This window comes from Enhydra lutris, unplaced genomic scaffold, assembly GCF_002288905.1.
Source record: "Enhydra lutris kenyoni isolate GAN:26980312 unplaced genomic scaffold, ASM228890v2 scaffoldscaffold5, whole genome shotgun sequence".
Classification (NCBI taxonomy): Eukaryota; Metazoa; Chordata; class Mammalia; order Carnivora; family Mustelidae; genus Enhydra; species Enhydra lutris.
In genome coordinates this window covers 33,031,642-33,047,978 of record NW_019154089.1, presented here as the reverse complement: position 1 = coordinate 33,047,978, position 16,337 = coordinate 33,031,642, and the positions used below count along the sequence as shown (strand labels likewise).

General features: G+C 50.1%; 1 protein-coding gene across 1 annotated transcript; it reads right to left on the bottom strand.

Annotated features, from left to right (window-relative positions):
• Positions 1–13,277: 13,277 nt before the first annotated feature.
• On the bottom strand, positions 13,278–16,074 carry LOC111141262 (heart and neural crest derivatives expressed 1). The gene is made up of 2 exons (XM_022493710.1): positions 15,532–16,074; positions 13,278–13,918 (listed from the first exon to the last, which is right to left on the bottom strand). Exons 1-2 carry the CDS (start codon positions 16,072–16,074, stop codon positions 13,814–13,816), a joined length of 648 nt encoding a protein of 215 aa, XP_022349418.1. The 3' UTR covers positions 13,278–13,813.
• Positions 16,075–16,337: the final 263 nt, after the last annotated feature.

Here is a 16,337-nt window from a genome sequence, read left to right as displayed (position 1 = left end):
GAGACACATTCTGTTGTTCTCCTTGACCATCCACATGGGCCTCAGATGCCTTCACTTCCGTATGCGGCCTCTGGCTGTGTCCTGCGGCGATGGGTGACGGAGGTCTTTCCTCCCAGCTCTGAGTACTGGTTCCCACGTTCCCCCATCCAACCCCAGTGCACAGCGAGTGAGCTTAGGTCTTAAAAGTTGATTCCCTGCTCTCCCACTCACTCAAAGGAAAGAGACCGAAGGTCCGACAACCAGAGGCTGGAGTCTGAAGGCTGTGTAGCATCCCAGAGACCCTGGGCAAAAAGCTTCGCTCTGGGTCTGCAGTTATCCACCCATAAAGCGGGGACCTCAGGAGCCTGGCTGGAGGACTGCAGGCGGAAACGCCTGCAGGGGGCAGCTGGGAAGCACGGGTCCCTCACGACGTCACCCACTCCTGCGGTTCCAGCTTGTCGTTGCCTTGTGGGGCTTCCAGCCCTGCGTGGCCACTTCTCAAAATTTCCCAAGAGAACCTGGTCATCTAGATCTTTATATGAACATCCCGATGTTCAAATGTCTCCAAAACATCTTTCACAGGTTGTGGACTAGCGTTTCTTCACCTACGGTAGAGGCTTGCTAGATAGACTTGGTGCGTCATCTAAGTGGTTGTTAGAAATGCACACCCTCTCCACCCCCCTCGCCTGCCAGCTGCCTACTGAGTCAGGTCTGTGTTGTAACAAAGTCCGCAGGCAAGTCATGTGCTCAACAGTTGGGGCCACCTGACTGCGCTTCACGGGTGGGGGTCCCTGATGCCCCAGGGGTGGGCCCCCTTGCCCAGCTGCGCCTCAGACTCCAGGCTTTCATTTCACGTCTGTCCCTAGTGCCCCTTTAGTGCACTTCTGTCAGCAGAATGGAAGGAAGAAATGCAATAAATCTTTGTCTTCATCTTCTTCGTTAACTAGAAGGAATATACGCCAGCTCTAAAATGTTGAAGGCATCTCAACGGATGGTGCAGCTTCTCCCCCTCACCACCCCACCCCCACCCCCAGTCCACTTCTTGTGTGGAAGCTGCTCTTCAGGAGGCCGTTTTGGGGGCAGCTGGGACTGTCCCTGGGAGCCCACAGGATTCCTGATGGCTTACCACTGAGAGATGCCATCATTTAGATAATCCCTGAGTTGATTTCCTTCAGAAAGCAAAGAAGTTCTAATTCACATCATGTTGTCTCCCCATGTGAGTGTAACATAGTCCCCTCCCTCCGTTCCTTCCCTCCCTCTGCCTGCAGCCCTCCATTTCTTTCACAGAGAAGCATCCGGTTGCCCGCTGTCCTCCTCTAACCCCACACGCACTGAACCTCAGGGAGGTGCTTTGGCCCCAAGCAGGCTGACCTCTGCTGGGGTCGACCTTCCGTGAGGATCTATAGACGGGTTATGATGAAAGGATGAATCCACATCTTCACGTGCAGAAGTTGTCCTAGGAACCTGACACCCCTTTTTCAAAATAGACCTTTACAGGGGTGCCTGGGTGGCTCAGTGGGTTAAAGCCTCTGCCTTCGGCTCAGGTCATGATCCCAGGGTCCTGGGATGGAGCGCCACATCGGACTCTGCTCCCCAGGGAGCCCGCTCGCCTGCCCCTCTGCCTACTTGTGATCTCTGTCAAATAAATAACTAAAATCTTAAAAAAAAAAAAAAAAAAAAAAAAAAGACCTTTACAGTGCTGAATTCCGGATCATCTGAAGTCCAGCGTTTCTGAAAGTGTGGCACTCGCCACCTCCCACCCTGATCAGAATCCCCTAAGAATGCTGTGTATGATGCCAATTCCCATGCTGTATCCCGGAGTCTCAGAACAGAAAGCCCAGGGGCCGAATTCCAAGAAATGTGGATTTTGTAATTTCCCCACATAAGACTTAAGCTCAGTAAAGTTCAGAAGAATGTGGTCCAGAGGTTTCCCCATCCAGCAGCTTCAGGCTCGTCGGAAGTACTAGCTCAGAGTTCCCAGTGAGACCTAGTAAATGAGTATCTCCTCAGTCCTCCTGGGGCCCGGGAAACCATTTTTACAAGATCTCCCGGAGCACTTGTCTGCACACCAAGGTTTAGGAACTAGCGAATTCAACAGACACCACCCAGGCGCAGAGAGAGAAAGTAGCTGTGTTCCACCTGACAGCTCAGATGTGTCAGAGCCTGAGCAAATACAGTGACATGCCCAGCCACAGAGACACTAAGACACTATGTAGAGGAACCCTTGCAAGGGATCATCTCCCATCTGGATAAAACCAGAAAGAAAATCCACAGTCACGAGCACTCTGCCCAGCATGGAAGGCAGCACTATAAATGTCCGCAATGGAATCTTCCATTAACTTAACCGTTTCTTAGTTTATAAGGGTATTCCCCATCTAGAAACAAGGATAGCTGCTGAGTGTGGCGTGCACGCTGGACAACACGCTGCTGGTTTTACACCCGCTGATTCCTTGACACTCACCACAATTACACAGAATTGGGACCGTTGTTGACTGCAGTTTATAGAGGAGTAAATACAGGCGTGGAGAGGAGGAACTTTCCCGAGTCAAAAAGCTGGAGGCACTCTTGGGATGGGGTCCAAGGGTCATCTGATCCTGGGAACACGTCAGGGAACTCAGGAATGCCACTCTTTGAAGCAGGAGAGCCACAAGCAGCCTTGTCCCAGAGTGGATTGAGTAAGTGGACTTACTAAACTTTAATGAGGGATTCCTAGAAGTCACTAAGACTCTAGTTAGGAAATTTAATAGGGTTTAATGGAGGTTAACAAGGTACATCCAACTTTGCAGCCAGGTTTTAACTTACCAGAGCTGAGCGGAGATTAACAAGCCCGGGAGGTGTGAAGGCATCTGCATGATTTAATGGGGTTAATGAAACTGTCAGAGGTTGGCCGAGAGGGACAGAGCCGGAGCGCGCCGCCGCTGTTACCGACTCAAGCTGGTTGACGTCAAGAGACGTTTATTAAACAGCTGAAGCCTGCCCTGTCCTGCCCTGGCCACCACAGGGGGAGCAAGTCAAAGAAGGCCACAACCCACATGTCAGCTGTGGTTACTCCTGGTTGGGATTTGGAGTCTTACTTTCTCCTTTGCGCCTTTTTGGCGTCATCTAAATCGTTGATAACAGGCAAGAATCATTTTCACCAAACCTATAACATTGCAAAGCAATTTTTTAAAGTGCCCTCAAAGCACTCCTTCTCCACACACGTAGTGTTTAGGTGACATATTCCTCAAACCTGTAGAAAACAGGTAAAAACAACAAGAATAATACAATCTTCAATTGGGCAGCACTCTACTTGCAAAAGGCTGTCCCCCCATCGTCTCAGTGGGTTTTGCCACACCCCATGAAATAGCCATATGCAAGTCACACTGGGCAGTGGGGGAGCCCAAGCAAACCCTCTCTTCTGCCTCCCCGCTTGGCACAGTGTCTTCACTGAGCTCTTCCTCCGGGGCAGGCCCAGCAGTAAGCACATTACATGTCTTAGGATCCTAGGAGATGAGAACTATTATTCTGTTTTATAGGTAGGTTTAGAGAGGTGAAATGGCTTGTCCAAGGCCCCCAAGAAGTGGTGGGGACAAAAGTGACTACAGGCCTATCTGGCCCCAAAATCCAGTGTGCCCTTCTCCTCACTCACCAGATAAGCTGTTATCTCGTGGGAGCGTTGTTCTCAACAGTGAAGGAGTGGAAACAATCTGTGTGTCAAATAAAAGGGAACCAGATTTAGAAGTATTATATAAATAGGGGGCGCCTGGGTGGCTCAGTCAATTGGATGCCTGCCTTCAGCTCAGGTCCTGATCTTGGGGTCTTGGGATGCAGCCCCCAGTCGGACTCCCTGCTCAGTGGGGAGCCTGCTTCTCCCTCCACCTGCTGCTCCCCCTGCTTGGGTTGTCTCTCTCTGACAAGTAAATTAATAAAATCTTTTTTAAAAAGTATTATAAATACATCTACATGTAAAATGATATCTAATGACATGGAAGCGTGTTCTTATCAGTTTAGAGATACTAGATAGGTATGCTACACAAGTATATATGTATGCATGTTACATGGACATGAATATATACACATGCACACTTACACATACACACATACGCGCACACACACACATCTGTATCTGTGACTAAGGCCATATCTATAGGCATATCAAAATAACTATATACCAGCTCTCTATGTAGCCATACTATATCTGTATCTATATGATTCAGAGTAAAGGCAAAATAGGAAGGAAAGTGCTTTCTGAAAATCAAGGGAGCTTCCTGGAAGAAGAGGCTCCTTAACAGACCCTTGAAGAAAATGGAAGTTTTCACAGGAGGCTAGGGTGAGGGGAAGTCCTGTTGGGAGCAACAAAACTCAGAGGCCAGAGTGAGGAGCATGGACTGTGGAGTCACCAAACCTACTATTAATAAAACACCAAGCCAAGCAATGCAATATGGCCCAGGAAACGTTTGAGTGCCAGCTGTGTGCCAGGTGTCTGAGGGAATCTGGAAAGCAACTCTGTCCTCCAGGAGCTGGGAATTTCAGAGGAGTTCACTGTCCGACAGGGATGGCAAGTAGTCCTTCCCCTGTTGACACCTGAGGGTCTGCGGGGCAGCCTTGGAGCCCTGCACCCGCCTACCTTCGGAGGAAGGAGCCGCGCGTAACGGGCTCGTACTGTCTTAGGGAAGCCAGTGAGTAGTGGAATGAGCTTAATTAAGCTAAGGCAGCTAATGAGAGAGACTTTCTGAGGGCTCGTGGCTACCAGGAAGATGGAACCGTGCTAAGGGAGACGCAGGAGGACCCGGGGCCCAGACCCCTCTGAGGCTCCTGCTTAGGGAAAGGTGGGGGGATGGGGTGGGGAGGGAAACGCAGGAGTGGACCTGGCTTCAGGGCGAGCAGTGCCCTTAGCTGTGGCAGGGGCAGACTCAGCCATGTCAGTAAGCAATGGCCTGAAGGTGAAACTCGAACCAATGAAGCTTACGGAAGCCCAAAGCCCGAGGACAGAGGAAAGCAACTACTGACCAAACCCCAGCCTGCCTACTGGGGCTTATGGGGACTAGACCAAGCTGCACTTCACTGAGCCAACTTAAATAGCTCTGAAGAGGCTCCACCACCTTTAACAGTAAGCGTGTTTACTTCTGGTTGCTCATATCATTCTCAAAGGCGCCCTATTCATGTTTCTAGCAAGGAATATTTCCTGGAATATGAAAAGATGGTCAGGACGCCATATTGGCAGAAACGAGAGCTATTATTTGTTAAACACCTACTCAGTGCTAGCCATGGTGCTAGGGTCGTAATCCTCAGACCAGCCTGCAAAGGCTGTCGTCATCCCTATTTTTCCAGTGGGGAAACAGCTCAGAGATGTTCCACAGCTTTCCGAGAGTCTTCTGGTGAGCTGGAGTTTGAACCCATGTCAGTCTGACCCTTCTGTGCACTGTGCAACCCCTACTCCAGAGAGAAGTCGGCTACTGACAGTGTGGCGCACGTGGAGGGGCAGGAAAGCTCTCAGAAGAACTCAGGATCCCAGCAGTCGGGGGTTTTCATGCAGGGGAAAAGCCCTCGGCATTCCCTGAGCCCAGCGCCATAGTGACAGAAGGAGCTTGAGTTACCAAGAGAAGATTGTTTTGTTCTGTGGCTCCTGTCCAAAGAAAGAGAAGAAAATGTATGTTGTGTCTTAGACTCTACACAGTAGGGAAACAGAGACTTCTGTCCCAAGGTGACTTTAGGGAAGAAGGCTTTGGAGATCTTGGATTGCAAAACCCCAGCATCCCACGGGAGTTAGCCTCATGCCCAGGACTCCTAGCTCTGGGAACTGCCTGGGTCCCTTCTCAGCTCCCCTGAACTGAACAAAAGAAGTTATAAAAAGTGTGCCTGGGGCTCTGGGTTCACTGCTCACGGGATTCTGGAGTCCTTAACTTGTTTGTCCTCACTGAACACAGAGGAAGGAGTACAGCCACCAGGTGGCGCCCTCCCCCTAGTGGCAGCCCAGGCCAAGGGGAAGGCTCAGGGGTATTTTCTGTCCCCTCACTGGTGCTGTGTTTGGTGACTGCTTTGATTTCACACCACTGTAAAAATTGAAACAGTCAAGGCAGAAAGGGACTTAGATCTCTGGTCCGACCCCCTCATTTTACAGATGACACTGAGGTCCAGTGGGGGCAAGGAAATGACCAGGGTCACACAGCAGGCTAAAACCCCTTTTGTTAGACCATGGGGTCTGGTGCTTTTCCTACACACTAAGTGTTCTCACACTCTCACAAACACCTCCTACAAATACCTCCCACTCCCCACCAATGGACTGCTGGAGCTACCTTGGGCCAAGAGCTGTATCTCAGAAGCCATGCTCCTTCCCTCTTCCCTGCCATTCCCTGTTGCTTCTAGATCAAGCCCTGCAACCCAACCCCAGCTACAACAGAGGCAGTCATGATAGCTCATGTTTACCACTGCCTACTCTGGGCCAGCCCAAGAGCTTTCCAATCTAATCATTACTGGACCATCACATCTCCGTGAGTCATTCTGCTTCCCGTTTTACAGAAGAGGGCTCTGGGGCTGCTTAAGACATCTGTCCAGTGCCACACAGCTTATCCAACCAGCTCATGTGGTTGTTGAATACGGGCCTGGGTGTCAGTCCCGACCTCCCTGTTGACCTTGGCCCTGTTACTTGGGCTATATTCTCTGTTTCAAAACACTTCAGAAAACCTTTTCCCATTTCAGCCTGACAAGAGTTCTGTGAATTGAGAAAAAACATCATTAACCCACCTTAAAGATTAGAAAACTAGAACCCAAGAAGATGGGTGGCCCAAGGTCACCTGACTCCTGGTAGGCTTGGATCTGGAGGCTCTACCCGCTGTGTGAAATACTCCAAAAGACCCTCCACACCTCACTGCCAACTACAGCCCTGCCAATGTCTCCCAGACTCATGGAACTCGTGGCTAAAATTGCAGGTTTGGGAGACAATAGAGTTTGGGTATGCGTGCCAGCCCTGCCACTTAGTCATGTGACTGTGAATAGTTACCTACCCTCCATGGCTGTCAGGAAGAATAAATGAGCCCATGTAAATGTTGCACACTGGTGCCTGGAACACAGTAAGTGCTCAGTCAATGGTGGCTACTTATTGATATGATTAAAGCTCTGGGCTTAATATTCCTGCTACACGAGCCCTAAGATGTACATTGTTCCATATGGTGGCCATTAGCCAAGTATGGTTATTGAATACTCAAAATGTGATCCAAACTGAGATGAGCTCTAAGCATAAAACATACCCCTGAACTTGAAGACTTAATATGAAAAAAAGAACATAAAATACCTCATTAATATTTTTTATTGACTACATGTCGCAATTATAGTTTAGACATATTGAATTAAATAAATATATATTTATTTAATTTATATTTATAGTATATATTATATATTTATATTTATATTAATTAAATTAATATATACATAACATAAAAGTAATATAATAAACTATATTGTTACATTTAATTTCACCTGTTTCTCTTTACGTTTTAATGGGACTCCTAGAAAATTGTAATTACATACACAGCTCACATTTGTGACTTGCATAGTATTTTTCCTATATACTGTTGCCTTATTTTCAGAAATTCTGCTACCGCAGCCCACCTGCCTTGGTTTACCTTAGTGATGTGGAATGTAAGGGATTTGACCCAGGAATCCACTCACTGGCCGGGTGCCCCTGGGAAAGTCACTGTAACTTTCTGTGCCAATTGGAAATACAGGTCCTTCCCCTACCCCCCCATCAGAAAGCAGAGCCGTCATACAACACCTTTTGTAAGCCAAAATGGCATAAAGCAAAGGAGTAAATACCATTAATCTATATGGGGAAAAAACTGAGTATTCCCAAGCCAAAAAAAGAACTTCCTAGGCTCTTCTGATACCTTAGGACACATCTAGCTAATGGATGTACAAAATAAATCGAGATGGAGCCCAGATGCTCAGAGGCACAGCTCAAAGCTCTGGTAGTCTGATGCTGAGACGCTGAGCGTAGTTCTCGGGGAAGGAGTTTGCTGGGGCCACTCTGGCTGCTGGAGGCCTGAGCGGCCTCCGTAACACCTCACTAAACAACAAACACTGAATGCTATTTTTGCTTTTTGCCTTTTTTTATAAAAGTGAAAATCCTCTTCTAATTTCTTCGGGTTAGCAGAAAACAGGTACTCACATAAGTCTTTGATAAAGTCAAGTGGCAGAGGCCGAACTTCGGAAAGGCAGGGACACCTGTATACCCTCACCTTTCCAAAAACAAGAACACAACCAAAATAAATCCTCAACGCCTCACAGGCTATTGTTGGGGGGAGCATTGGATAAAATCATAAAAATAGATCTACCGCAGACAATGTGCTACTTAACGTGCCTTATCTCCTTCAGTCCTCACACAGCCTAGGAAATCAGAGCCATGATCTCTTCTAGTTTGTAGGTGAGGATGCAAGGCTCAGAAATGTTCAGTAACTTGTCCAGAGTCTCTCCACCACTGTATCATTCTATATCCTGCACTAGAAGGTGAAAGTAAACACAGGGGGGAAAGAATACACTTCCACGCCTTGGGCAAATCCCTCTGTTCCATGGGCCTCAGTTTCCCCTTCCTGTAAAATGAGGGAAACGTTTAAATGGTGGGTAAGGATCTTTGAGGTCCCAGTGTTACGGGGTGCTGTGAACATTTCAGTGAAAAGAGGACTTCTGGAACTCTTCGAAAGTCCGATGACTTCTATTGTCTATTCTGTGGGGATAAATGTGCATTTCTGTTTGTTTTAATAACATTTGTAGGAGCTTTATATAGTGTCTATGTCTGCTTACATTAGACGCTGTGTATTATAGTTAAGAGTCTTTCACTATTTCCCATATAAACCTTGTTTTTTATGGGTTTGGGAGAGCTCAGCTGTAAAAACTCTCTTGGCTGAAAAAAAAAATTTTTTTCAAACAAATTAGGTTTAAATCAGGAGGCTGGTTTCAGACACTTCAGACCCTGAACATTTTTTCTTCCTAGTCACTTTTCATTTAAAAATGAGACTGGCTGATTTCTTAGTTTCGTTTCTTTTATGGGGATTTAGCAAGACCATAAGCTTAACTGTTGGCTGCATGAAGAGAATGGATCCAGAGTCTTTTCCAAAGGAGCCTCGGGCCTGAAGTCTGCAGACTTCTTCCTAATCCTAGCTCAATTTTCGACTGGATGTGTGACCCTGAGCTGGTCATTTCACCTTCCCCTCTCCTGGCAGTGAGGAGCAGTACTCCTGCACTGAACCCTTCTAATTTACCGGGAGAAAAACATGCTTAGAAAAGTGGAAGTTCCAAGAAAGATGAATGCACTATACAAATTTCAGAGGCCGGGACAAAGAATAACATGCTGTTTTCACCAGCAGAAAGTAGATTTCTGGAGTCAGAGTGTTAGTCAGGAGAGAACCCAAAGGTCGAGAAGCCTACCACCTTCTTCACATTATAGATGGGATCTGCTCTGAGCTGGGACTGGTGAAGGCTGTAGTTAGAATCCAGATTCCTTCTCAAACCCCCTTCTTTCTTTTCTCCACCTTACTTTGGGGGCCAAGAAAGATCCGATTGCAGTGGCTGTGTGTGAACACACACACACACACACACACAAACCTCGGAGGTGCTGAGATGTGGGGGAAAAGCCATGTCTAGGGAGGCAGGCAGAACTGCCCTTTAATCTGACCCAACCCACCTTTTACCATCTATGTGACCTTGAACGAAGTCTGTCACCTCTCCCTGCCTCAATATTAACCTCCAGCAATCTCTGTAAGGCTCATATGAAATAATGCATGCTAAGGGCTTAAATCATTTCCTCTTCAAATTTTAGGTGTTTTTGTTAGGATGATTTCATGCAATAATAGGTTGTAAATGTAAAAAAGGAAAAAATAAATGTAAGAAAAGATTCTATTTACTGTGCAGAAGGAATAATAAAACTCTCCCCAACAAATACTTATTATTGTATGTTAATGTGTAGTGACTATTGGGATTCTTTCTTAGTCGTTACATTAATATCCACAGTGCCTAGCACCAGGCGGGCGCTCAGTTCACGTATGTTGAATAAAGTATGCGAAAAGTATGCTGGCCACTGGAGAAATTAGGAGGAGACTGCAGCGTAATTGTGTTGGTTGCAAAAGCAATACTTTTTCATTGTTTTAAAATGTAGAAAAATAGCGCTCAGCAGAAGGATAAGTCAAAATTATCCCTATTCCCCAAAGTCACAGGCAGAAGTGTAAATGTTTTGATGTATATTCTTCCGTTTTTCCTCCTAGTTTTACATAAAGCAGGACGATAAACAGTCTTAGCAACCTGGGAGGGTTTTTTTTCCCCCTCTCCACTTAATAGATCAGGAACAATCTCCAAGTCAGTTCCCACACTCTTTCCAGTGACTGCGTAGTAACCCAGTGTACTGATGGATTCATTTAACCAGTTCCGTAATTATAACATCTTGGGCCCTTCTGTATTTTTCAGTCTTCAGTAGAATAGTCCTGTCGTTAAAGCTTTGTAACATCAGGGACTACTGACTTACAATAAATTCATGGAATTTACTTTTAATTAAGCTACCATTCCATTTCCCACCTGGATTTAAAAAAAAAAAAGTGATATTCTTAATTCAAAAATACGAATGACAGCGATTCTGCCCCTTCTGGGTCCAGGTAGGTTTCCGACCAACCGCGTGGAACCCTGGGAGAGAAGGAGGAAGCACCCGTCGGCCTCTAAAGCCATTCCAGGCAGGGAGCGCTAAAAAAAGGTGAGAGGCTGGAGAACCCGCGGCGGAGACAAGCGCGGGAGCCCGAGTCCCGAGACCCTCTGCGCAGACTGGTTGGTGAAACCCGGAGCGACCCCGCTGCTCTGGGGGTGGAGGGTGGTGCTGGGCTTTTCCAGCCCGCGACGGAGGGCTGCAAGTGTGGCTCGGGCGTTCTAGGGGAGAGTGGGAGGACATCCCCGTGACCCCCGCAATAGGCAGAACCCCCACCCTTCCCAGGCCTGAGATCGGAACCACACATGGTTGGGACTCAATTTGAGGCTCCACCACTGTCTTCGCAAACACGGCTTGGGCCGGGCCGGATGGGGCTTCCCCAGGAGGCACAGTTATGGAAAGCTTGGCTCTGGCCGCCTCGGGCGGTACCGCGCGGTACCCTCTCTCCACCCACTGGCCAGGGCTCCGAGGAAGCAGGACCCGGGTGTGCATTCCTCCCGTGCCTAGGATACTTCACGGCTCTAAAAATAGTCGAGGGAGCCGAGCTCTGTGTAAAGCGAGAGGACCACCTATTAAATACACTGGAGTCCCGGGTTCGAATCCAGATAAGGCCCCCTCCGTGCGGCGGAACCCGGATCGGCTTGCTCCCTGAGCCTGTTTCTCCATGCGTGCCACGATCTCTAAGGGGCTTCGCCGCTCTTGGAAAGAAAAGGAAAAAAAGGAAAAAGAAAAACCCTCGATTTTTCTTTCCTGCTCCTTCCTGAGGGCCTTGGGGCCTCGGGCGGGGACTGAGGCCGGGCGAGGTGTGTGCCGGGCGGTTCATTACCGCGAGGTGTTGCCCTAGTTAAATCGCGGGTCTGTTTGATCTGGCGGAGGGTGGCGAGAAGGAAAAAAGGAAAAAGTAGGGAGGTCAGAGCAGAGAGACGCTCACACCTCCCCCACCGTTTCCTCGCACCCATAAAACACCTTTTATTAACTCCTTCGCGTCCGGAAGGGCTGGCGTAGCCGTTCAGCTCCTGCCACGGTGTTTACAGCCAAGTCTAATGGGGCCCCATATTCACCCCGATGCCGGGACGAGGCGCCTTGGACACGCCTGATCCTGGAGCTGCCCGCGGTCTCCTTTCTGGCGCACGCCCCAACCCGAGGGCCTCAGCTCCGGAGCGAGCAAGCGCCCCGAGACCCGCGCGTGCGTTCGCGCCTCCCTCGCAGTGAGCGCGGAGACCAGTGCAGGCACCGCAGACCGTGCGTTCCCTCGCGCACCCGCGGGAGCTGTCGGGACACGTAAAAGCGCTTAGCCTCGAGCCTGGCACACAGTTGCACGCGCACAAAGCTAGTTGTCTGTACACTGTTATTTCGGGATACGTAAGCGCCAGCGTTTGCCTGCTCCACTGCAGCCTTCCACGCATCCATGCCTTGGCAAATGCACCCGTTTTTATTCACTCCCACACGCAGTCGTGGGTGTACCCGTGGGGCACAGAAACCAGCTGTCTTTCAACGAGTTCCCGAATTAGCAAGCACACACACTCCACCGCTTTGCACAAATCCACATGCTCTCCCACAAATATTTGTTTAATGCTTTGTTGCTGGAAAGAAACCTTGTCTCCGTGTAACCGTAAGCACTCAGGAGCTTATTTTACTCAAGGATAAAGTAATAGCCGCTATGATCTGTCCAGCTCTTACTGCATGCAGGGGGCTGTGCTAAGCAGACCCTGTGTTTGCCCCCACTTCCCCTGCACAGCTGCAGGGCTCCGTGTGAGTTCCTATACACATCTGTAAGATCAGAGTCTCAGGTACAAGAACATATTCCCCAGCGCAAACCCCTCTTCTGTGTTGCAGTGCCCTGGGATGCCCTTTGTTTGTGTGACAAGCCCGCTTCCCAATAACCCCAACACACCGCCTGCAGACTGGAGGAGGGGGGTATGCCAACCCACACAAACTCAAATGCAGACCTGCATAAATCCTAGCCTGTCCTCGCTGGGTCTAATTCCTTTCCAGCTTTCCTGTCTGTGTGTTCACTAAAGTTATCCTGTCCAGGCATTATACTCAAAGAACTTTGTTCTTTGTCCCACAAATAAATCCTTTATCTACCCCCTTCTCCGGACGTGATTTGCCATTTGCTATGGAACATTCATCAAAAAGAAGTCAGAACTGAGGGTTCTCCACCTAGCAGACAGGATGGGGCCAGTGGATATACCCACCAAGACATCACACAGGCTGCCTCTGATTTCAGAAAATCTTTTATTCGTCAAGAGCATAGATACCGCTTTGGCAGAGGGAGGGGACAGTGAGTGGTCTTACAGATTTGAGGTAGAAAAAGGGGGGGGGTAGATAAACAAATACCTGAGCGCTACAGGCACAGTAGGTAGTTTAAATACATAAAAACTTCTCAACATAGAGAAAAGTTTTTATTTACTGAGGAAGGAAAGAGGGAAGGAAGAAGGAAGGGGGGAGGGAAGGAAGGAGAGAGAGAGAGGAAGGAAGGAAGGAAGGAAAGGAGAGGAGGAGAGAAGGAAAGAAGGAAGAAGGAAGAGAGAGAGAGGAAGGAAGGAAAGAAGGAGGGAAGGAGAGAAAGCGTTTCCCTTGGAACTAAATAGGAAGTACAGCAACAATAAAGTAAAGTAAAACACCACTGTTTGAGGGAGAATGACAAAAGGCAGCCCTTCATCTTCCTGGTTTGATTCTTTCCCTGGCAGAAAACTATTGATTCCTCTTATTGCATTTTAATTTGAGAAAAGAGCGCCTGGGGGATTTGCCGCAAAGCAGACAGGAGGACGAGAAAAAGAGCCAGTAGGCCAAGTGGAGAAAGCATCGGGGGTTCTAAATTCGCCCCAGAAGGGTTGGAAGGGTGCGTTTTAGCGCGCTTGAGTCCCGCAGTCCCTCTCTCCCACATTGTGCAGCCAAGAGCCGCCCTCTGGCTTGGGGGGGGGGGGGGTGGATATATATATATATTTCTCTTTCTCTCAATGTATTAAAAACAATTTCAAATGACATTGCACGTGCGATCCAAGAGTGTTGTTGCAGCCGGCGACCTGCCAGCACGCAGCAGAGCCTCCTTGGGATGCGCCCCTAGAAGCCCCCGGCACTCAGAGCCTGGCCCTCACCGCCGCCGCCTTCCTCTCCTCCCGGGGCTCCGGGGTCGGGCAGCCGTGGCAGGGTCCTCGGCGCGGCCTCGGCTCACTGGTTTAACTCCAGCGCCCAGACTTGCTGTGGCCAGCCTGTGCGCCCTTTAATCCTCTTCTCGCCTGGGCCCAGGGCAGGAGGAAAGCCTTCGTGTTGCTGCTGCCAGGGGACACACACAAGAAAAGAGGCGAGAGACAGGTTTAAATTGTTCTGCTCCTACCGCCCAGGTATAGAGTCGGGGTGGGGAAAAGGTTTTGGGAGCAGTAAGCGGGCACTTTTAAATAAGTAATAGATTTCTGTTTGCGAAATAGGACAACAGGCTTATAAATTTGCCTTCATGCACCAGAGTTTCTGGGGACCGGGATGGTCTGGGCAGCTTCTAGAAGTTTGGTAGTGAGAATTTTCTGTGCCTGGCGAAATTAGTGCCAGTAGTTTGGGCTTTATGGTGCCAAAGGATGACCGCTGGGGTTGGAATGGGAAGGGTGGGAACCGACAGTTTTCCAGCTCACAGACCTGCTCCCCCCACAAGTCCCACCCGCTTTCCAAGCTGGTTTAGCATCCAGGCTTGGTTGCAGGGGTTGGGTCCACGCTAGTGCTCTGGGAGCCTCAGACAGCTAAGCGAAGGAGGAACAAGTCGGTCGGGCCCACTATCCTCCTTCCTGGCTCTTAGCAAGAACCAAGCAATGCTATTTGAAAGAGGCGGTGATGAACAGTGGATGGTGATCAATGCCCCCAAACTCCTTGCAACCAGGTGTCGCCCCGGCCTGCCTCTCCTCCGCCCTGGTGGCAGTTTACAGACCCAATGCCTATCGATCTCTCCCAGTCTCCCCAGACGAGCTTTCACTAGTTTACCACAGCCCCTGCGGGTCAAAGTAAACCTGGTGGGGCATTCCGGCCGGTTCCAAACTTGCTGCTGGGGGGCCTGAATGCACCAATTCAGAGAAACGAGTTTGCTAGCCTGGAAATCACTGCCCTCAGAAGTCCCAGAGCCCTGGGCTAGCAGCACCGCCCTCCAGAAAGTGTGACTCCCCCTGGAGAGGATCGGGAAAGGTAGAGTAGGGATTGCGATCTCCATCCAAAACCAAAAGCAATGGGTGAGACCTGTGCCTCTTGTTTGTCAGAGTTTACACACAAAATGATCAAGGTCGTCCTCAGAACTAGTTTGTGGGCAGCAGAGCAGTGGGACCTGCTCTGGACTGGGAGTAGAAGACCTGACTTGTCTGACCCCAGTTCCACCTCTGACTCCTCCGGTAGGTGGCCTTTACCTCCTGGTCCCACTCTGAGCCTCAGTTTCCCTATCCTTACAACAATGAAAGTAGCCTAACCTCTTCAGCAAAAACCCTTTGAAAACAGTAACTGAATCCACATGCACAAGTTTATGCACTAAAGCAAATTAAAGTAACACACTTCTACAGCATTCTTAATGTAGATTCCAGGAAAGTCCAGGAATGGATCAGAACCCCCTTGAAATCGGAACCAAAATGTAAGATGTGTGCATTTTCTCGCGTCTAAATCTTCCAAAGGATCCTTAAAGGGGATCCTTTTAGGATGGTTTTCATTCACAGCCTTACAAAAATTGTCCCACATTACGAATGAACTCGAATATGAATTCGCCTCCCACCACGCACACGATCCCACACTATAGCCTCAGAATTCCCTGCAGCCTCTCAAAATCGCACATACGGCAACGCAGACTCCGTGCACTGTGTACCGGACCAGCGGGGTGCTCACCAAGCCCGCACCCTCGGCTGGAGCGCAGGCGCCCGACTTACCAGCTCCCTTTTCCTCTTGCTCTCGCGGCCGCCATCCGCCTTCTTGAGTTCGGCCTTGAAGGCTTCGGGGTCGCCGGCCTGTGCGTCCTTGGCCAGCACGTCCATCAGATAGGCGATGTAGCTGGTGGCCAGGCGCAGAGTCTTGATCTTGGAGAGCTTGGTGTCCGCGGGCACGTTGGGGATGCACTCGCGCAGCTCTGCGAATGCGCTGTTAATGCTCTCCGTGCGCCTCCGCTCCTTCTTGGGTCCTGAGCCTTTCCGCCGGCCCAGGCGGCCTCCGAGCGCCTCCAGCCGCCCGGGACTCTGGCCCGGCCTGGCGTCGGGACCGTAGGCTGCGGGGGCCGCTGCGGCTGTGGGCGGTGGCCCGCCGGCGGGGAAGTCTGGGGCAGCGTCAGCGGGGCTCAGCAGCCAGCTTTGGAAGTAGGGCCGCTCCTGGTGACAGCGCGAGGCCGGGCCGAAGAGGAAGGGTTCGTGGAGCATGGGGTGCGTCGGGTGTGGGTGGTGATGGTGGTGATGGTGTGCGTAGCTGCCCACGAGGTTCATGTTGGAGCGGCCTCTGGCCTGCGCCGCCAGCCCGATTAGCGCCGCCCCATGCGCCCCAGAGACTGCCGGGGCCACCCGTGGGCTCTGGGGCGGCGCTCTGCTGGACGCCGGTTTTGGGAGAGTCTGGGGCAAGGCTGATGAGAGAGAGAGGCACGCAGCCCGCTGGCCTCCCGCGGGCTAGGACGGCGACGCCGGGAGACCTATTTAACCCTTCTGCGGCCTCCCCTTCAGGGTCTGGCTTATATAAGGCCTCGGCTTTGATG

Coding starts and splice junctions, on each gene's coding strand:
- LOC111141262 (XM_022493710.1), bottom strand. CDS start 16,074: ATGAACCTCGTGGGCAGCTACGCACACCATCACCACCATCACCACCCA. Junction 13,919..15,531: donor GCAAGAGGAAAAGGGAGCTG/GTAAGTCGGGCG, acceptor GTCCCCTGGCAG/CAGCAACACGAAGGCTTTCC.